Source organism: Plecotus auritus, assembly GCF_963455305.1.
Source record: "Plecotus auritus genome assembly, chromosome: 9".
Lineage (NCBI taxonomy): Eukaryota > Metazoa > Chordata > Mammalia > Chiroptera > Vespertilionidae > Plecotus > Plecotus auritus.
The window spans coordinates 150,315,192-150,336,393 of record NC_137783.1 but is presented as its reverse complement, the minus strand read 5'-3'; the positions used below and the strand labels follow the sequence as shown (position 1 = coordinate 150,336,393).

Sequence of the window (21,202 nt, the reverse complement as noted above, 5' to 3'; positions counted from 1 at the left end):
TTAATATGTGAGGAAGGTGTGTGTGGTTGGGCCTACGAGATGTTTATTATGGGGCAGGGAGAGCGTGAAAAAGAAGGGTCCCATCCCGTCCCTGCCCTGACTATGTCAGTAAGAGAAGCTCAGCTGAGGCCAAAGTGTCCAGCGGCCAGCCTCACGGAGGCCACCAGCGCTCCCTCCAGCTGGGCCTGGGGCCTGGGCAGAGCATGATGAATGGCTGGGGAAGGTCCCAGTAAGAACCTGGGCCAAGGGTGGGCTCTAGGGGGAAGCCGACATGAGCTTCCTGTCCCGGCTGCAGCCAGGCTGGGGCTGACTTCCTATGGAGTCCGCGGCTCTCCGGCCTTGCTGCACCTGAAATCCGTCCATTTGGGACAAAGATGAGGGTGTTTGCGCGTGTGTAAGCCCCAATGACTAAGGCCCTGGCGTCTTTCGGGATCTCGGTGAACTCAGAGAGGTTTAAACGCCCCTTCCTCCACGAAGCCTTCCACACTTCCCGGCCAGTGTTCAGCGCTCTCCGCTTTCCATTGCGGCCCTCCGTGTAGCCGCCCGTCTGCCCACCGGCCGGCGCGCTCCGGGGCCCCGTGTGCCCTCCCGCACGGAGTCCGCGCCCAGCAAATACCTCTGGGCTGAACCACGAATTGCTCAGCCCAGCCATTGGGATCCTGGGCTATCTGGGCCCGGGCCGGGTTCAACAAGTGTGGGCCGGGCCGCCCGTTCCCGCCCGACGGTTTCGCGCCTCCCCAGACGCCCCGGGCGCGCCGGGCCGGGCCGGGCCGGTACCAGTTGGGCGAGTTTCATTTCATCACCCACAGAGCGTGCGAGCGCCGGTGCAAATAACGTTGCCTCCTCCCCTCCCCTGCTCACTCCGAAACTCCCAAACTCCGTTGGCGAACGCTGCACCCCGTCGGGGAGGTCTGGGCGGGCGGGCGGCGGCTGGGCTGGTTGGGCAGCCGGGTGCTGGGTGCCCGGCGCCCGCCCCCCGCCCCCGCCCGGCCACCCCGCCCAGGCCGCGAGGCCACCTCACCAGCAGCGGAATGAAAACCGGTTCGACAGGTAACAAATAGGTGGGTTGTCACCGTTATTTCCCAACGCATGCGCCGTCGCTCCCCGGGCCACTCCAAGCTAATTAGCTCAGATCACCCCCGCTCCCCGCCCCAGCCACCAACACACACCGCCGCGAGCCAATAAAGCGTGAACCCGTCCGTCCGGCTCGCACTTTAGGACTTCCCGAGCGGCCGCGGGGGACGCCAGTCGAGCCGGGAGACGCTTACCTGCCGCTGTCCCCCCCGCCCGGTGCACCTGGCTGCAGGGACCTCGTTCGGAGGAGCTGGGACCCGGCGCGCGGCGTCCAGGCCACGGTCTCTGGCGGAACGCGGGGCGCTTCGGCGACTTCTTCCCTGACCTGCCTCCTTCCCCAGCCGTCTCCAGCCCCGCCGGGAAGGTGGGACGGCGCCGGCTTTGGTTACGGAAGCGGACGGTGCCGGGCGAGCAGGGTTCGAAAATGCCCCGCGCGTTTCTAGTGAAGAAGCCGTGCGTCTCCACGTGCAAGAGGAACTGGAGTGAACTCCCGGACGAGGAGCGCGGCGAGATCTACGTGCCAGGTGAGGCATGGCCCGCGGCTCCGAGTCCCCGCCGCCCTTCGGCCTGGGGCCCCGTCGAGACGGCGGACGTGCGGGGCGCAGTGGCGCGAGCCCGGCGGCTGGCGTAGTCGGGGCGTCCGATTTAATGTTCAAGCGGCCGCAGCCCCGTTAGCCCGCGCCCGGGGGGAGGGGAGGGCAGGGGCAGCGGAAGGAGATGCCGGGTGGGGGTGGGGATGGGGGTGGGGGCGGGGGCCGCCCGGTGAGGGGAGAGCAGTTCCCAGGCCCCGCGGCCGGGCGAGGAGCGGGCGGGTCCGAGGCGCTCGTATCCGAGCGGCGTCCCCCTCCCTCCACCGGCCCGAGCCGCGGCGCAGGGGAGGCAGCCGGGTGTGTCACCGCTCAGGCGACCCTCCACTCTCGCGTCGTAAATCCAGAAAGTCGGGACTTTTATGAGGCGGGAAGAGGGCACTGGAGCGATGCCACTTTGGGGGGCAGGGAGCGAGCTGGAGTTTCGGCTGAGATTTGTGCAAAATGTAAGAGAAGACCCAGCGTGTAAGGTGCCTTCATTGGTCTCTCCCGCTCCCTACCTACACTGCTGGCCGGAAGGTCACCGCGGTGAGGGCCGGGCGGCGGGGTGCTAGGAGCCTGTGGGGAAGGCGCTGGGCTGCACCCCGCTTGCCCTGAAGACAAAGGTGGGATCAGGGCTCAGCTCTGTTACAAACGCGCCTCCTCCCACCTTGCGGAGGACACAGTTGAGCCGAGAGTGGTGTTAAGGAGGCCACCCCACAGCCAGGGACCAGGCCCCGGGGAGGCTGGTGCACCCCGTTTATTTTTGGAAAACGCCTGGACCGCGGCGTCGGAGGCCGCTTTGAATGAGTAACCTGCGTTGTTCCTTCCCGCAGCCGCCTCTTCCTCTCTCAGCCCCAGAACCTTCTGTCCTGGTGGCCGCCCCCTCCCCCACCAACATCTTCCCTCTGGAGAAAGCCGGTCTCCTTCGGAACGCCCCCTCCCCAGGCCTGGGGGTGGAGCGGGGATGTGCCAAACACCCCGTCCAGCGCCTCCAAGGGGGGAGAGGTGGTAATTAACCAACCGACTTTGACCCTTGATCCGCTGGCTCCCTGGCACCGCCCCAGGCCTTGGAGAAAAGTGGAGAAACGAGGGCGGTGGGGGCCCTGTGAGGGCTCCTGCCTCAGTTTCTCTCCTGAGTACATTTCTGGAAATGGTGCTGTGGTTACCTGTGTGGCCCGACCCACCAGGATCCAAAGGCCTGCGGCGCTGGCTGGACGTTTCTGAGCTCGGCCTTCTCTCCAGCCCTGAGACCCTTTCCTGTGGCGTCCTCACACCGGGGGGTGTGCCGCCGACTCACTCCCGTGACTCCGGTGGGAAACTGATACAAGAGGAGAGGGAGCTGCCTCCCCCTTGAGGTGGATTAGCCTGTGGGCCCAGGCTTGTTTACAGTTTCTTGCTTCCCCACGTTCCCTTCCCTGGCAAGCTGGAGGGTGTCCCAGGTCCAGTAGGGCCGGCAGGGACGGACGCTTCCTCCCTCCTGCCTCCTCCCTCACCTGTGTTTGACTTGCTGCTTAGCTGCTCCCTGGGATCTGATAAACTGAACTTGGACTGTGGTAAAGGTGAGCCGAGAGCCTTGCAGGAGACTCGGTGTGCTGTTATTTTTAGTTTTATTTCACATCCCAATCAGGAACAGATCATGTGTTGACTTTTACAAAGGACAAAGAAATTCCGTTTGTTGAAATCATTGACTTCCTTTCGCCTGGTGATTTTCCCCACCACGGTTCTGGCAGCCACCGTGGGGGTGGCTGAGGAGACCTTCATCCCAGGGTTGTCCCATCGGGGGCAGAGGAGGGCTTCTGGGTGTCTGTCACCTGCCGCTGTTATCCAAGTGAGGGAGACCTGCGGGCCACTCGCTCTGCAGGATGGTCCCCAGACCTCGGTGAGGGTCTCATCTGGAGGTGCCTGTGGGAATGTGTCCTTGTCGCTCTGCAGGGAGAACGCTGTGGAGTCAAGTAAAGGGTAGACGTTAAAGAACTTAATTTTGCTTCAAAACCATGTGGCGCATTGGAGAGTTTTCCCACAGTTTTTGGAAATGAGAAATGGAATGTTCTCGGGCCACGCTCGGGTGCCTCAGATGGCTGGAGAGTGGGGGGGCTGGCCTGTCCCCTGGCTGGGCCATCCATCACCAGTCGACTGTGACCCCAGGAGCCGGCTGGGCACGTTTCCATCACCCCACCTCACAGACTGGGCACGTTGTGACCAGCTAAGCATTGACCCCATCCATTCCCCCAAGAGAGGCACTGCAGGGGCCGGGAACAGGGAAGTGTTTGAGGTCTGCCCTTCCCGCCAGGGCCCTCTGAGACCCTTAAACACCAGAGAGCGCGTGGAAGGAGTTGTGTTTTTACTGACTGAGGGCCCTGGGCCCAGTCCGACCAGCACTCCTGGCTCTCTCCCTGAGGCACAATTCAAGAGGTTCCCCAACACCCGCCCCCCCCAGGGCAGAACCTTCCCCTCGGGCCTCATTCTCCTCCCAAAGCCAAGGACAAGCCCAGGGGTGGCTGGGGGCCACGGCATGGCTGCACTCACGCTGGGCGGTGAAAGGTTTGCAGTTAAGGTTGAGATGCTGCCTGCTGGTGCCCTTCACTCCCCTCTCCCCCGCCTCCCCTGGCGGTTCTCCTTTGTTATGTCAATGCTGACTGCTTGTGCTGGGAGTAAGGCTCATTTCTGGAGGATGCCCCCACCCATTGTACCCAGGGGCTGAATTCCATTTCCTGGACTGAAGGGGAAGCTCCAAGCAAGTCCTCCAGGGCGATAAGTGCAATCTCCATCTGGCACGGCCAGGAAGGCTCTTGAAGGTAGATGGGCCCGGGAAGCTGGAATGACATGAGCATCCCAGGGCCTCTTCCAGGCCCCCAACCACCCCCTCCTCTGCTTCGAGGCCCTGCTGCCTGTTCTGCCCGTTCCTCAACACGTGCCCACCCTGAGGAGGCAGGCAGGCTACCGTGCAGGAGACGGTGTTTCCTCACCTGGCCCGAAGGCAGTGCGGGAGCTTTAGAAAGGCCACGAAAGTCAGCTTTGGGTCCCAGAATACATGTGTGCGGGTGGGGAGAGAGTAGGCCTCCAGTGGGTGGGGAGAGAGTAGGCCTCCAGTGATCATGATGATGATTTTTTTAAATGTATTGATTTGAGTGGGAGAGAGGGAGAGAGACATCAACGTGTTCCACTTATTTATGCATTCATCGGTTGATTCTTGCATGTGCCCTGAATGAGGATCGAACCTACAAGCTTGACATATCGGGATGATGCTCTAACCCAGTGGTCGGCAAACTGCGGCTCGCGAGCCACATGCGGCTCTTTGGCCCCTTGAGTGTGGCTCTTCCACAAAATACCACGGCCTGGGCGAGTCTATTTTGAAGAAGTGGTGTTAGAAGTTTAAGCTTAAAAAATTTGGCTCTCAAGAGAAATGTCCATCGTTGTACTGTTGATATTTGGCTCTGTTGACTAATGAGTTTGCCGACCACTGCTCTAACCAACTGAGCTACCCAGGTAGGGCTGGTGATGAATATTCTTGTAATTCCTGGGAAGTGTTGGCAGTGAACGACTTGTCACCAAGCTCTCCAGGGAGCAAGGCTGGGAGAGTAGACAGCCAGACAGTGGATGGGGACAGAAGAGCAACTTGGGCCTGGGCAGTGGGCTAGATGGGACTCCCACCTGTCCCATGGGGTGCCGTCACCCAGGCTGCCAACCTGTTTGTTCGTAGCTTGGATGACCCAGGGCAGAATCCTGCCAGACCATTTGTCCCAGAAAGAGAGCTGTGAGCGCAAGTCCTCTGGGCACAGGGAGGACAGGAGCGAAGCACGGGCTTGGTTAATATCAGGGTTTCTCTTTAACGCTGTTCACGTCCAACACGTCGTGTCTGGAGTCCCGCAGGATCCCAGCCCTGTGCTGAACGGAGGGTAGGAAGGATGCAAACGGGGCATAGTTCCTGGTCAGGGCTGTCCACCTAGTGTGAGGGCTGAGTGCACAGTTTCAACTTCCTTACAGACACGGTGTGAAAAGCGGGTGGGGGACGGGGAAGGATACTGCCTGAGAGAAAAACTGGGTGTTCAGAGTGGAAACACGGGGCCGAGGGACAGACCCATGTGTTCCAGGGCTGCGGCCTCTGCCAGTGGGCTGGCACGGGCTTTCTTTCGGGCACTGCTCGCTGACCTGCCGGGGCTGGAGGAGACGGCACAAGACCCCTGCCCTTGCTGATAAGGGTGTCAGGCTGCCTAACACCCACCTGGGCTGTACACTGGGTTCCCCCCACCCCATTCAGAGCCAAGTGGACCCCCACCCCCCAGGTCAGCACCAGCTCCGTGGTCAGAGGCTGTGCATCTCGCATCTGCTTCACTTGCTCTCTCTCCCCGAGAGCTGGGACCAGACCTCCTGCCAGCCCTGGCCTGAGGTCTTAGATGGAGCAGGACCTGGCATTCTGTCCAGTATTTGGCCCAGTAGCTTAAAAAAAAGATTTAATTCTCGCCTGAGGAATTGCTTATTGATTTTAGAGAGGGGGCATGGAGGGGAGGGAGGGAAACATTGATGTGAGAGGGAACATTGATTGGTTGCCTTCTGTATGTGTCCCGACCGGGGATTGAACCCGCAACCTTCCGGTATATGGGACGACACTTCCACCAACTGAGCCACACCGGCCAGGACGGGCCCAGTATTCAATCCAAGAAAGACAGGACTTGCTGAGGGTAAGGGAGGGGAAGGGCCTCGGATGGGCGGCTGCTGTGGGCCTGTGCCCTCAATGTCATGCAGGTGGAGGCAAGTTGGGCAACAGAAGGGGAACCCGCAAACCCCCTGAGGGAGTGAGGAGAGGGCCTGGCCGGTTTGGCCTTGGCCTTGCCACACGCCACAGCTGTGGGCGGGCAATGAATAGCCACAGCGGCCACCGCCTTGCCGGAAACATCTAATTAGGGGACAGAGGTGCACAAGGCGGGCCCAACCAGTTCTGCTTCCTGCCTCCTGCCACTCAGTGACACTCGGTGACAGGAGCGGCACGCCGATGAGCACTCCCTGTGCGTGCGGCAGCATCAGGGACACGCTCGTGGGGGTGGCAGGAAGACAGGTTTGGCAGGGTGGCTGGAATGAGGCAAACATCCCCACCCTGGCAGCCATGAGGCTGCCCCTCGGTGGAGCTAGAGGAGGCAAGGAGGCCAGGTGGGCGCACACGTCCCCAGTTCCTTAGCGCCATCATGTCAGGGTTTCTGTGTAATGGGAGGGGCAGGCACAGGGTCTCCCCCCAAACTGGCGTGGATCCTTAGAACACTACCCATGAGCCCCACCTATTAGAGAGGGAACCGCGAGCCGCACCAGTCAACCTCACCTGCTGTCCCTCCTCCCTCTGCTGCTCCACGAGCACGTGTGGCCCGGCTCCCACTTTCCCGAGCCTCACGCACGCCCTCCTACACGGAAAGACAGAAGAGGGGAGGTTCCGGTTTGTCTCTACCTGGACTGAGAAATGGAAATTGTCATTCAGCTTCGAATTCTTGGCCAAGATCTGTAATAGCTGCTAAACTGCCAACACACAGACACGCCCCTGTGCTCCCCCAGCCCGTGTATATAGACAGCCGCCCTTGCAGCAAGACAGGAGTCGTGTCCCCCGACCCCGACCCCAACCCCCCCGGCTTGGGCCTGCTGGCCGGCCTTCCAGGGCCTGGGGAGGCGCCACGCCATCTCAGGGACCAGGCCAGGGCCAAGCACTGGTGAATCAACTCCCGGAATGAGGTGGCTCATTAAAGTCCCCCGGACAGAGGGACGCCAGTGCCAGCAGAACGGGTTTGGGCGGCAGGCCGCGCATTCTTCCTCTGTCAGACCTTTGTTGTGTTTTGAGGGGGCGAGAGCCGGGGCCTCTCCCGAAACTTCGGTGCTCTCACATTCACCCTCCATCAGTCCGTCCCTCTGCCTCCCCCCACGTCCGTCTGTCCACCCGGGCCTCGTCACAGTGGCCTGGGAGGGGAGGTGAGGGCAGCAGCCCTCCTGCCCGGGTCCCTCTGTCTCACCAGCTGTGGGCACTGGGCCTTGTCATGGGCCCAACACCCCAACTCACCCTTCTAAGTCCCTCCCCTGAAGCTCACTTGTCCTTTCTCTCTTGGCCCCTCTGGGTTTTGCCTTCTGTGGCTTGGAAAACGCTCCTCACGCACGGGTTTTAAGTATAGAGCTTTGCCTTTTTGGAAGAAAATTCTCAACTAAACTGAAACATTAGCTTGCATGCCCCAGCTGCCAGCTCTGAGGCTTGTTTCCTCTGTGTCACTCAGAACTCTTCCTCCTCCCTAGTGGGGACCGGGGCCAACCCTCCCCGGCCCCGTTCGGTGTGAGGTGCCTGTCGTGGGCAGCGGTCATGTCAAAGGCTGCCAGGTATCGGTGCCGAGGAGGGCGGGAGCCCAGCCTCACTGTACAGCGAGCGGTCCTGCTGTGGGGGAGGGTTGCGTAACAGCTGGGCAGGTGCCCAGGAGACTGTTACGCAGCATCCACCTGCTGCTCCCTGACCTCCTCCCTGCCCCACCCCACCTGGCCTGTTTGCCTGCCAAGCTGGGCCAGTGGGAGTGGGGACCCCGGAGCCCCACTGGGCTAAGCAGCAGGGACGGGCCGTCCGGAGGAGGAAGGGGCTAGGAGCACCCAATCCCCTGAGGCCAGCAGCTAAACGGCCTGGAGGCGAGGCCCAGGGTGGCCCGGGCCACCAGGAACTCTCCTGGGGCAGGGATGAGTCCCTGGGCGCAGGCCTCCGGGGCTGCCCTTTGTCCTTGCAGGAACATGGATGAGGCCTGGAATCCAGAGGGACGGGCCCAGGTGGGGCAGGCAGACTGCTCTGGAGGGATAATTGGCAGGGCAGGTTTGGTCCTCCCAGTTCCGCTAACACACAGATTACTCAGCGGGCAGGCCTGTGGGTCGAGGCGCTTGCTGGCGTCACCTGTAATTACCTTAATGGGGCAGGAGGGAGGCGCAGTGTGTAGTGGGCTGGGGGGAGCCCTGCTCTGCCACATGCCTGCCAGGGGCGGGATGGAGGCTCCAGGTTCCAGCCAGCTAATTGCCAGGGAACCTTCCTGAAATCCCACTGAACCCCCCTTTCTCCGCTAAGCCCCTCACGGCCATTCTTCTCTCCGCAGTCAGCCTGGGCTTCTATCCACCACAGCCCTGCCCGGAGCCAGAGCCATCCGTGGCTGAACCCCCTTCTTGCCCCCTGGCTTTGGACATGAGCCTTCGAGACTCGGGCTATAGCGTGGCCTCTGGACCCTGCGTGGTGGCCCAGCTGCCCTCTGAAGACATGGGCCGCCTGGCAGACCCCCAGAGCAGAGACCACGGCTTCCTGCGCACCAAGATGAAGGTACTGACCTCGCACTGTCTCTGAGGAACAGCCCAGGAGATGTGGCACAAATGAGACCTAAGTGGAGACCGGCCTGAGGTCCGGGCCCAGGTTTCTGCAGAGGTGACCCTCGCTGGGGCATAGACAGGGGCTGGAAGAGAAGAAAAGTGGCTCTAAAGTGAGGATGTCATGCTGGGAAGAAGCAGAGGGGTTCAGAAGACATTTAAGCCTGTGGAGTCCATTCTGGGGGTTTAGTTTCATTTCTGGCCTCACGGGGAGCCACCTCTGTACACTGAAGTCCTAGGAAAATCAGGGAGACGGGAGGCCGGCTCAGCACCTTCTCCTGGGGCCCCATCCGGGCAGCGATGCGAGTGAGGTCTGGAGTCCGCCTGGTGGTTGGCTCTCTGCTGAGGCACGTGCTCGGCAGTCTCCCCACGTCACCCAGTGTGCCACTGGAGGCCGTGCGCACAGGGCAGGCCTGGGGGGGTGGGGTGCGCCCCGCTGTGCTCAGCAATGGAAGCGGAGCGTATGCGCCAGGCTTTCGAGGAGCGCACCTGCGGCAGGGCTGCCCTGGCAGGGCCTGCCTTCCTGAAGCTCGAGGCTGGGAGGCACCCGCCAGCACTGATCTAGTGGAAGCGTTCTTGAAGCGCCGTCCATGTGCCAAAAGATTGGAGAAACTGGCAGTGGAATACTGTTCTTCCCTCTGTTTCCTGTGGAGGCCAAGTGTGTGTTGTAATGAAAGGGGAACCACCGAGATGTGTGCTGGGCCGGCCAGAGAGGCAGCACCGTCGGCGCCCCTGATCCCCACACCGCCTTCCTCCCAGCCTGGGGCCCCAGTGGATAGGGAGAGATGCAGAAAAAGCAGAGGGCACCAGAGAGCCGGTGCTGAAATGAGTCCTGATCTTTTTTTTTTTCTTTTTTTTTAAATATATTTTTATTGATTTCAGAGAGGAAGGGAGAGGGAGAGAGAGACAGAAACATCAATGATGAGAGAGAATCATTGATTGTCTGCCTGGGAATTGAGCCTGCAACCTGGGCATGTGCCTTTGACCCGAATCGAACCCTGGACCCTTCAGTCCACAGGCCAACACTCTATCTACTGAGCCAAATGGGCCAGAGCGAGTCCTGGTCTTGACTAGCTGGCAATAAGGAGCATTTACCCGGTGCCAGAGTACAGAGGAGGAGGTGCGGTGTGGCAGGTGCACCCCGAGCACAGGGAGCGCAGGAGGAGGTGCCAGCGATGGCCACCCACCAAGTACAGGCAGCCTCAGAACATGACTCCACTTCGGAATAGATTTGAGATTTTCCACAATTACAAAGAACAAAGCGAAAAATGCTTATAAGCAAGCAAGTCATCAGGTAGCTAAGAAACTCAAACCATATCATGTCAGGCCTGGCTCAAGTAAAACCAGGGGCAGGGCTGACCTGGGGGGGCGCCCAGGCTCCCAGCGGTGGCTTCAGCCAGGAAGGGCTGTGCAGGAGACAGTGTTGTGGACATTTTCCCCTGTCCCAAGGCATAGAATGAGGACGGAGAGCAGAAACGACAGGGAAAGATTTGGGCTCAGCGAAGGGGAGAATGTTCCAGCAGGTAGAATCGCTGAGGATGAATGGGGCTGTTTCTATAGGGAGTCCCTGCCCATCTCCAGAAAAGAAGGGGCGGGCTGGCAACCTGGAAAGGGGACTTGGGAAGCATCTGCCAACCTGCAGTCCTAACTGCTGGGTATCTGTCACAAAGACTGTCCTTGCCCACAGGTGACGCTGGGCGACAGCCCCAGTGGAGACCTCTTCACCTGCCACATCTGCCAGAAGGCCTTCACCTACCAGCGCATGCTGAACCGCCACATGAAGTGTCACAACGACGTCAAGAGGCACCTCTGCACCTACTGCGGGAAGGGTTTCAATGACACCTTCGACCTGAAGAGACACGTCCGCACCCACACTGGTGAGAGGAGCCCTCGGTTGGCACCTGCCTGAGGCCACGTGGGACACTCGGCAGGCCTGCTGTCTGGGGGCGGGGGGCTGGGAGGGGCGCCGGAGCTCAGGGCAGAAGCCGTCCTCAGCTCGGCAGTTAGGGCACTGGGGGAGCTGGAGATGCACAGGCCTCCGTCCCTTCCTCTTTCCCAGAGTCAGGGGGCCGGGCCTTTCTGTGCCGGGAAGCTGCTGCCAGGTCCCTGACGCCCGCCCTGTCCTCCTCGCAGGCGTGAGGCCCTACAAATGCAGCCTGTGTGACAAGGCCTTCACGCAGCGCTGCTCCCTGGAGTCTCATCTCAAGAAGATCCACGGTGTGCAGCAGAAGTATGCATACAAGGAGCGGCGGGCCAAGCTGTACGTGTGCGAGGAGTGCGGCTGCACGTCCGAGAGCCAGGAGGGCCACATCCTGCACCTGAAGGAGCACCACCCCGACAGCCCGCTGCTGCGCAAGACCTCCAAGAAGGTGGCCGTGGCCCTGCAGAACACGGTCAACTCCCTGCTGCAGAGCAACCACCACCTCTGAGTGCGCCGTCCGGCCCAGGCAGGGCCACCACCCTGCGGCCTGGCCAGTCCACCTCCTGCGGCCTCCTGCTGGAACACTGGTGATCGGGACTGGAGCCCCGGGATGTGTGCTCTCTCGGCCCCGCACTGACCTCTGCGCATGTCGGCCTTTTTGTATTTTGGGCGGAGGCCGATCCAAGCCTGTATTATGGGCAGACGGGTGTCGTCTGGGGCAGGGGCCAGGCCAGGACTGCCTTTGAGGAAGCAGCACACCTGCAGAGCCAGGAACTCTTTCCGGAGGAGGATGGTCCTGTGACTTTTCTGCCTCTGGAGCAGAGGGTGGGGGCTGCTGGTCCCCCGTGGATGGCAGGGTCAGGAGCCCTGGCAAAAAGCACCCTGTGAGAGACGGCGGTGGCGCTTGGCGATGACCTGCCTGGCGGTGCTTCTGATGCCCAGGGCTGCAGGGCTCTGCCCTCGGCGGGGCGCATGCGCAGCTGAGGATGTGCGCGCCTGCACACACGGGAGGCCTTTCCACATATCACCTCATTTTAAAAAATCCATGACAAGGTGCCAAGGAGGTTTTATTTCCTTTTTTTAAAAGATGACAAATGTATAGATATTAATATATTTTTGGTGCTGATGTCGACTATTATTAAGAGAGGATGAAGCTGGCTTATCTCTCTCCCATGCGGTTCTATTTATCCTGGACATTTCACATCCTCTGTGCCGTGGCTCTGGGGTGGCTGCCCTGACGCCCCGAGCTTCCTACTACCTGTGTCCTTCCTCGGGCCTTGCCTGGAGGACGCACTGCCCTCTCTGGTCCCCTGCCACCGGGACAGCACATCCCATCTGCTCTTCCCTCCCACAGCTTTGCCTCCCTCCCACTGCTTTCTAGGCAGCCTGGGCCGACCGAGGGCCTTCTGATCAGACAACAGACTTGGGCATAACAGCTCACGGTTGTGGAGGTAGAGGGCTTGTCCGGGTCTAGCTTCAGGGGTGAGCCAGGTGGGGAGAATCTTTGAGAGGCCCGGAGCCGTGGCCTGAAGCACGGGAGAGTCCAGGCCAGGCCGCAAGGCCTGCTCTTTTCCTGGTTGAGTCAAAAACCTGAGAACAACAGCAAAAAAATTGGGACAGAATAAATAACCAGACACATCAGAAACCTGTAGCGGGAGGACAGTATTAGATGGCTAATAAGTTATATTTGTAGCCTTTTTTTCTGACTGTTTTTCAAGTAGCAAGGCTGGGTCCTGAGCCAGTGGCTCCAACTGAGGGACTCAGCCAGGCTCCCTTAGCTTGGCAGGTTTCCTGCTAATAACAGGAACGGGGGGTGGGTCAGAGGGGGGAGGTGGGCAGGGGTTGGAGAAGGCACACTTGAAAGCAGTCCGCAGAACACAGCCACTGGGCCGCCCCTGAAGACGTGCCCAGGGAGAGCAGCGCCCGCACAGCCCGGCTGAGGGCAAGGAGCCTGTCGCTGCCCTCTGCATGGAGACTTGTTTACCTTGGCTGAGAGTGTGGGCGCTGCAGTATTCTGGAAGTTCTATAGGACGAAACAACATCTGGAAGCTCTGTTTGTTTACATGTCTGTATCCCTGTTCCTTGCCAATCTGAGGGAGTCACAAGGCTCTGTGTTACCTATTTTATTTTATAACTTTCTCTCCAACTATTAAAATAAAAGAAACTCTTTTTTTCTGCCTTTTTCTGTTTTATAGGCCTATTTCCACTTGCAGGAAAATTAATCAAAACAATTGATGCGTTCTATTAAAAGCTTTATCCTCTTGCGGTTACCAGTGGGCGCAGACAAGGGCCCGACCCAGACAGGTTGGGTGGCCTGCCTCTGGTCTCGGCAGTCAGTGCCTGCAGACCCCAGACTGGCGGGCCTCGCCCAGGGCTCTCTGCCTGCCTGATGCTCCCACATCCTGATACAAGGCTTTCCATCGGGCGGGTCCAATCACTCGGGTCCAGTCTGGCTTCCCTTCCCAACAGCCTGCCAGGACCACAGGAGGAAGAGCCACATTCCCAAACAACAGGGCACACAGTTCATGTCATTTCCGGGTCAGACACTGATGGGAGGGCTACACTTCACAGCACCTATCCTGTGCCAGGCACACTCGTGTGTTACACGCATCAGCTCACTGGACCTTCCAGCCACCCTCTCTCGGGCAGAGAGGTCAGGTGGCTGCCCAAGTCTCCGACTAACACGTAATGGAGCGGCTCAGGTCTGTGCCTGCAGGCACTGTGCATCCTGCCGTATAGAGCAGGAGGCCTCGTGGCACCTCGAGGAAATCCAAAGTAACAGTAAATCTAGAGATGGCCTGATCTCCCCCCTCACCACCCAGCATCATCGGGGAGACCTCATTGCCCTGGTCTCGGAGTCCCAGGTCAGTATTCTGTCATGCCCTGCCAGGTGGACGAGGAGGAGGGGAGGGGAGCTGCCAGGCTGGGCCCCTGGCGTGATGCTCTGCACCGCACGGGAAGGGTCAGTGCTCTGGTGCTGTGAGGAGGAAGGAAAACGTTGATCTGACCTCTAAGGCTCCCTGTGAGAAGCCCCGAGGATGGGAAAGGGCCACTAACCCTCCTGTGTCTCTAAATAGCTCTTTATCGCAAGGGCCCCCTTGCGAGAGACCAACCAAATCTCCTTGCACATGTCCCATGGCGAGCAGAGCCCACTGTTAGAGCCCAGATGATTAACTGCTATGTAAACCTGAGGAGGAGCTGAGGACAGGCAGGCTTCCAGGAAGCCAGGGATGGGGTGTGGGGAGGGTCCTGGGGCTCCCTCTGAGCTCTACTCTCCCATTCCTCAGAGGAGCTCAAAGCTGGGACACCTTCCCTAGCAGGCTCGGGCCAGTCACTTTTCCCCCAGCCAGATCATTCTGAGGGCTCACCATGTCTACAGACTTTGTAGGATGGATACCATGAGGGAAACAAGAGCGATACGGGCTCCTCACTGACGGAACTAGGCCCAGCCAGGAGAGAGAAGTGATTAGTGCGAGTCCTTATATAACCAAGGACAAATGGCATGGCTGCGCTGCAGATGCCGGAGCCCAAAAAGGAGTCTTGTATCTGAAAGAATAAAGACTTCTTGGAAGAGGTGGGATCCAGCTGGTCTGGGAAAATGGGAGGATCTGAAAAGAACAAAAGAAAAGGGAAGGTGTTTTAGGGATCAGGCCCTAGCCGGTTTGGCTCAGTGGATAGATCATTGGCCTGTGGACTGACGGGTCCCGGGTTCAATTCCGGTCAAGGGCACATGCCCGGGTTGTGGGCTCAATCCCCAATACGGGGTGTGCAGGAGGCAGCTACTCAATGATTCTCTCTCATCATTGATGTTTCTCTCTCTCTCTCTCTCTCCCCCCTTCCACTCTGAAATTAATAAAAATATATTAAAAATGAATAAATTAATTAAAAACAACAACAAAACCCACAACATCTATAAGGGGCAATAAAGCAGGTCACAATAAAACGAGGTATGTCCTGTATTTCCATCGACAATCTGGATGCGTGCACCATCCGGTCAGTCAGCCACAGCACGGGTGTTTTTTGAGCCCTGCCCAGGTGCCAATTAGAACGAGAAACAAAACAAGATTCTGAGCGGCAGGAGAGCTGCCTGGGACGTAGCCAGAGGGTCTGATTGAGGATGAAGGTAGCGTTCTATTTTCACACCGAAAACAGGGCAACCAAGTACAAGGTGGGAAACTTTACAACAGGAAGTGCTATGAAGGTTTATACTTTATATGTTTCATGGATTTTCTAATTTTTTTTACAATGGCATATATTATTTTTACAATGAGAAGAAAATAAAGTTATAAAACAACTTAGGGTGTTAGTAGACTTGAAATTCAACACGTCAACAGGGAGATGGGGCTGCCCCCCGAAAAGCTAATGTGATCTTTGACAATAACAGAGATGTGGCAACCAAGACCACCTCCCTCGCCCTGGGCGAGGCGGCAGTCAGTGGGTGGCGGGGAGGGTCAGAGACCGGGTTGAGGCCCAGCCCTGCCTCAGGCTGTCTGTGTGACCTAACCCCTCAGTTTTCTCATCTATAAAATAAGGCAAGTTCCTACGTTCAGAAGTCCCTTTCTGCCCGGCCGGCATGGTTCCGTGGTTGAGCCTCGACCTGATCACGGGTCCATTCCAGGTCGGGGCACATGCCTGGGTTACAGGCTGGATTCCCAGTGTGGGGCTTGCAGGAGGCAGCCAGTCAATGGTTCTCTTTCATCACTGATGTTTCTCTCTCTCTCTCCCTCTCCCTTCCTCTCTGAAATCAATGAAAAAGAAATATTTGTAAAAGTCCCTTTCTGTTATAAAGACTTCGTCTCTAGGCCCCGTTTCCATAAAAACCTCGAGGAAACTGACAAACTGCAGTGGAGATGAGGGAGCTCTAAGGCTGAGAAGCTGCTCAGAGTGGAAACATGGCTGCTGGCAGAGGGAAACGGCTTGTTCCGCTTATCCCAGCAGTTCCAGGGGGCAGACCCTGGGCCAGGAGTGAGGGTTGGGGGAACAGACCACTGCAGGGAGCCCCGGCACAGCGTACCCACGGGATGGCTGCTGGGGCCAGGAGCCCGGGCATTGTCACCGCAGGGCTGCTGGCCAGGCTGGGAGGCCATTTGTTAGGAACCTCCAGAGGGACTGGGTCACGGGCTGAAGGCCGACAATCTCCAAGGCTCTTTCCACCCACAAGATTCCACAAGGCCCTGACCGGTTTGGCTCAGTGGATAGAGCATCGGCCTGTGGACGGAAGGGTCCTGGGTTCGATTCCGGTCTTGTGGGCACATCCCCAGTGGGGGGTGTGCAGGAGGCAGCTGATCGATGATTCTCTCATTGATGTTTCTGACTCTCTATCCCTCTCCCTTCTTCTCTGTAAAAAATCCATAAAATATATTAAAAAAAATAAAAAGATTCCACAAGGACGGGCCAATGCGCAGCAGTCAGGACTTCCAGGCCTAATGGCCATTCCCCAGAAAGCGGAGCCAGGAAGCAGAGCAGGCGAACAGGATGAGATGGAGAGGAAGCCACCAGACAGAGGGGCCCCAGTTGGGAGGCTGTTCCGTCCGCTGGGCTTGGGGTGATGAGGGTGTGGACGCGCAGTGGGCCGGGGCTCCCCTCTCACTGCCACTGGCTCTGGCCCGTCTTCTGGGGCCACCCAAGACCAGGCCACTCCCTCAGGTGATGGCAGCCACCTGCCCCAGGAGGTCCCCGACTCTTCATGTCCCAGACAACCTGCCCTCCTCCTTCCTCATGCCAGCCCCTCCCAGGTTTCTAGAGTCTGTTTGGAAACTCTAGCCCCCCACCCCCAAGCCGATGCGCCCAGCTCTTTGAGCCCCTTCCTGTAAGCAACCAGCCACTCCTCTGCATGCCCCGAGACCGCCCTCCTTGCCTGGCACCTCTCCTCCTGGGCGGCAGACTCGCTGACACGGGGCGGGGGGGGGGGGGGGCGGGGGGCCCCTCAGGTCCCACGCCACTGCAGGGCCGCGCTGGAGGGGAGGCTGAGTCAGCGTGGGGAGTCTGGTCCTGGGACGCGGCGGTGCACTGAGCGATCCGCCAGGTCTGCTTCCTGAATGGAAGAGCTGGGCCGGCGTGATGGTTCCCTGTTCCTCACGCGCTCTCTCCACATAAAACGGTGCGAGCACTGCTTCTCCCCACCGGCCTTCCCAGCAGAATGAAACACAAATCGGGCACCTAAAACTGCTCAGCGAGGTGCGGGCTGGGAGCTGGCGGCCCTGCACACCGGCCTCAGTATCCAACGGGAGCGCCCACCTGTCTTCGGCCCCCACCTCTGGCTCAGACCTGAGGGGCAGCTAACCCGCCCCAACAGCACTGAGGGGCTGCTCTGTCCAAGCTGCTGGCCACCCTGCCCGCACGCACCACAGCAGAGGTCTCATTCCCCAGAGCAGAGGGACCACGACCTGGGTAGGTGACCACACCCAGAGGCTCCCGGGGCGCCGAGATGCCGGGGCCACGGGCACTGCTAACCCCCGAGTGCTTGGGGCCAGCACTTGGCTTTCGGAGCGTAGGTAAACAGTCCTGTAACAGCAGCTAATCACCCCTTCCATTTATTGAGCTCCTATACACGCTGCACCCCGGGCTTCTCTCTGACATCAGCGCTAACCCCCACAACCTCCCTGGGAGGTAGTCATCGCTGTTCCTATTTTTAGACAGAGAAGTCGAGGCTGGGGAGCTGCAGTACCTGCTCACGGTCAGGGAAGCACGGACGCCGGCCTCTGGCCTAGGGCTGTTGGACTCAACGGGGGCTCTTGACTTTCAAATTAGCAATGACTGGAATGGGGGACCCTTTCCTTTGGGTTCTTCATCTACTGACACTGAGCACCTGCTCTGTGCCAAGCGCTGTGCTGAGGCGCGGGGAACACAGATGAACGAGGCGCGGCCCCGAGCTCCCGAGGTCACCTTCCTGGGGGAAACCTGGCCAGTGGGGGGGTGGAAGGGACAGGAGCAGCCGCGGGTGAGAACTGAGGACAGCAGGAAGGGGGCCCACCCTTGAGCAGCCATCTCTGAAGCCCCCAAATGTCACCCATGTCAACAGAGCTGAGAAGAGGGCAAGGAGGGAGAAACCCTGACAGAGTGGCGCCCCGCGCATGCACCACCTGCCTGGCTGTGCGCAGACCCTATTACCATCTCCCCAGGCAGGAAAGTGAAGCCTAAAGAGATCAACAACCTGCCAGAGCCCCCCGCCCCCCCCTCCGGCCACCCGGCCGCAGAGGCCCGGACTGGCTCTCCGTAGCCATCACACTGTCTTCCCAAGAAATACAAGGAAAGAAAGTTCTGGAAACACCTAAGCCCAAGTGCAAGGGGAAAGCTAGTCCTCGGAGGGAGAGCAAGGGCCCAGGAGCTGGGGGTCCAGCTCCTGCCCCAGAAATGCCAGGTGCGCTGTTCCCGTGAACGTCGCAGCCACTGCTGTCTTAAATATTCCTGTTCAGCCTGGAGAAAGGGCGAGAGGGACCAGGAGTGGGTCAGGATGTTCCAAATGCATAGGAGCTCCGGCAGGAACTCCCAGCATCCGCCTCCGTGTGTACCTGACCTCCTCCCCACAGTCCCAGTTTTCCAAGGTAGTGATCTCGCTAAGAAACTCATCCTGTCCTCACCACCTAGGCTCATCCAGTCCAGCCGGCTCCAGCCAGCCCCCTCGCCACCTCCCCCGCCTCTGAGGGGGACTCCAGGTAACAGGCCCAGGCGCCTCCCTCTCCCCACACGCAGCGCAGCGGGCGAGCTGCTGAAGGAACCCAGGAGAACTGGTAGAACTTGTGTCCCCTTTGCCAGAGGCACACACGAACCTGCCAGCGGTAATAACAGGGCAAAGGAGCGGACCCGCCTGCCTGCGAAGAGGACAGGCTGGCTGCCACAGCCATGCCAGAGCCCCTGCCATGACGGCCTTGCTTGGAAACAAGGGGGGCCCTTGGAGAGTGGGGTTCTCTACAATCCTGCCATGACGGACCTGACGAGGGCTCTCCCCTCCCCAACAAGATGAGCCTCCTCTAATGCTAATACCCCACCACCCTCTCTTCCACTCTTCTCCCAGGAGTTCTAGAGATTCAGGTCTGCAGCGTGAGCGGGAACCTCTAGGGCCACCATCATCCCCACCCCAGCCCTGGCAGCCGGGTGTGAGGGGAGGAGGAGAGGCGGTTCTGGAGGTCAATGCAGAAGTGCTGGGAGCCGCCCTTAGGAGGCCAAGGTGCTCTGAGGGTGAGCCCCGCGGAAGAGCCCTCTCCTGAGTCTGCTTTGTTTGGGGGAATTTGTTAAAGTGAAAGAAGAGGGAAAAGAGCGAAGCATCCGTGGTCTTGGTGGGAGAGTTGGGGAAAATCAGTATGTACCCAAATTCAACGTGGTGCACGAAAATGTGATGTCCAAATGAGTTTTTGGCAGGTGAAATTTTAGCCTTAATATAAAGAGTTCTTACATACCAATAAGAATAACATATAACATTAAAAACGGACAAATAGCCCTAGCTGGTTTGGCTAAGTGGATAGAGCGTCGGCCTGAAGGGTCCTGGGTCCAATTCCAGTCAAGGGCACATGCCCGGGTTGTGGGCTCAATCCCCAGTAGGCGGTGTGCATGGGGCAACTGATCACTGATTCTCTCTCATCATTGATGTTTCTCTCTCTCTCTCCCTCTCCCTTCCTCTCTGAAATCAATAAAAATATATTAAAAGAAAAACCACCCTGACAAACAGTGTGGAGAGCCTATTCATAAAAGAGCTTCAAAACGATCAAAATCATATGGAAACAAAACTCAACTTCATTCATAATCAAATAAATGAAAATTAAAATAAGATATAGAAGTCTATCCTAAAACATTATAATAATGAAAAATAGGAATAATCTAAATGTTTAACTCTAGAATACCAGTAAAATAAGGAAATATTATGTAGCCATTAAATACGTTGTTATAAAAATATTTACTAACAGGAAAATGTTTACAATACATTAAGTTCAAAAGCAGGTCCCAAACATTGTTATGGGTAGGCACATTTTCCATGTTTGTAAACACAAGTCCATGTATACATCATAAAAGTTAAAGAAGACTAAATACCACAATGCTAAGAATACTAAGTTATTACTCAATGGCAGAATTATGATTTTTATTTTCATGGTTTTTTGTCTATATTTTGTACTTTTTTTCTACAATAACCGCCCCCCCCCCCATTGCTTTTATAATGAAAAGAAACCTTGTTGACTTTGAAAGAGTCCTTGGCAGAATAAACATGAGAAATCACTTGCGTTATGTGTACAGTCTTCACCGAGAAATGGAGTCTTCTCCCTCTTTGAAAAACATATATTTTTATTGATTTCAGAGAGGAAGGGAGAGGGAAAGACAGAAACATCAATGATGAGAGAGAATCATTGATCAGCTGACTCCTGCACACCCCACACTGGGGATCGAGCCCACAATTCAGGCATGTGCCCTGACTGGGACTCGAACTGTGACCTCCTGGTTCATAGGCTGACACTCAACTACTGAGCCACACCAGCCAGGTGATTCTTCTCCCTCTTAATCATACAAGTGGGGGTGAGATGGGACTAGGTGGGAGGACGGCTGAGGTCTAAGATCACTTGGGGGTGCAGAGATGGGGTAAGGAAAGAGATCCAGGAATCCCAACTCTGATGACACTCTGAAATCTACAGGGGGCCCATGACCTTGCATAGAAGGCAGAGAGGACTGGGAGTCAGAGGACGTGAGTGAATCCTAGGTCTACCAGTTGACACTGAGGAAGATGCTTTTTTTCTCTGAAACTCAATGTCTATAAAGGGAAGTAACAGTAATGCAGAATTACTGTGGGAATTAAATATGACAATTGTTTGCTTTGTGCGATATAAAGCCCCAAACCAACATTAGATGTTGTAGTTAATAACATTCATCTCTGATTCAGCCTTAGCAAGAAAGGTGGCCAGCGGCTGTGGCCAAGTTTGAATTCTGGATGTGCTGGAGGGAGGGACACAATTTCCCCCTGTGTTCAGGCAAGGTCTTGGATTTCCTGGTCCATAGTATAGAAAATAAAAACAAAATACACCTACTGTGAGTTCAGAGGAAGGTGTTTGGGGACCTTCTGACTACTCTTTGAGGAAAGAATATTTAGCCCATAATGAGAAATCCCTGGCCAGTCATGTGCTGAGCTCTGGGAAGGAGAAAATGGTACAAAATGCAGACGTCTGTGGCCCCCTTCACCTATACTTGTTTACTGATGTTTTGGCCATGTTTTGGGGCTGAGTTGGGTGGACCAAGGATGCCAGAGCTTGCCATCTAAGGAGATGGGGAGAGGCTGGGTGGTGGTTCTGGTTCGATGGGTCCCCAC

At 57.7% G+C, this 21,202-nt stretch overlaps 1 protein-coding gene and 1 long non-coding RNA gene across 2 annotated transcripts in view; one reads left to right on the top strand and one right to left on the bottom strand.

Moving 5' to 3' along the window:
• Positions 1 to 1,167: 1,167 nt before the first annotated feature.
• Positions 1,168 to 12,364, top strand: OVOL1 (ovo like transcriptional repressor 1). Its single transcript, XM_080640505.1, has 4 exons — positions 1,168 to 1,598; positions 8,735 to 8,952; positions 10,684 to 10,873; positions 11,130 to 12,364. Exons 1-4 carry the CDS (start codon positions 1,499 to 1,501, stop codon positions 11,423 to 11,425), a joined length of 804 nt encoding a protein of 267 aa, XP_080496631.1. The 5' UTR covers positions 1,168 to 1,498; the 3' UTR covers positions 11,426 to 12,364.
• Positions 3,249 to 21,202, bottom strand: part of LOC308233484 — a 42,135-nt gene continuing 24,181 nt past the window's right edge. Inside the window, exons 3-6 of the long non-coding RNA XR_013958999.1 lie at positions 12,359 to 12,507; positions 8,961 to 9,082; positions 6,955 to 7,082; positions 3,249 to 3,583 (exon numbers count right to left, since the gene is read on the bottom strand). This is a non-coding gene — a long non-coding RNA (uncharacterized lncRNA). The remainder of the gene's footprint in view (positions 3,584 to 6,954; positions 7,083 to 8,960; positions 9,083 to 12,358; positions 12,508 to 21,202) is intronic.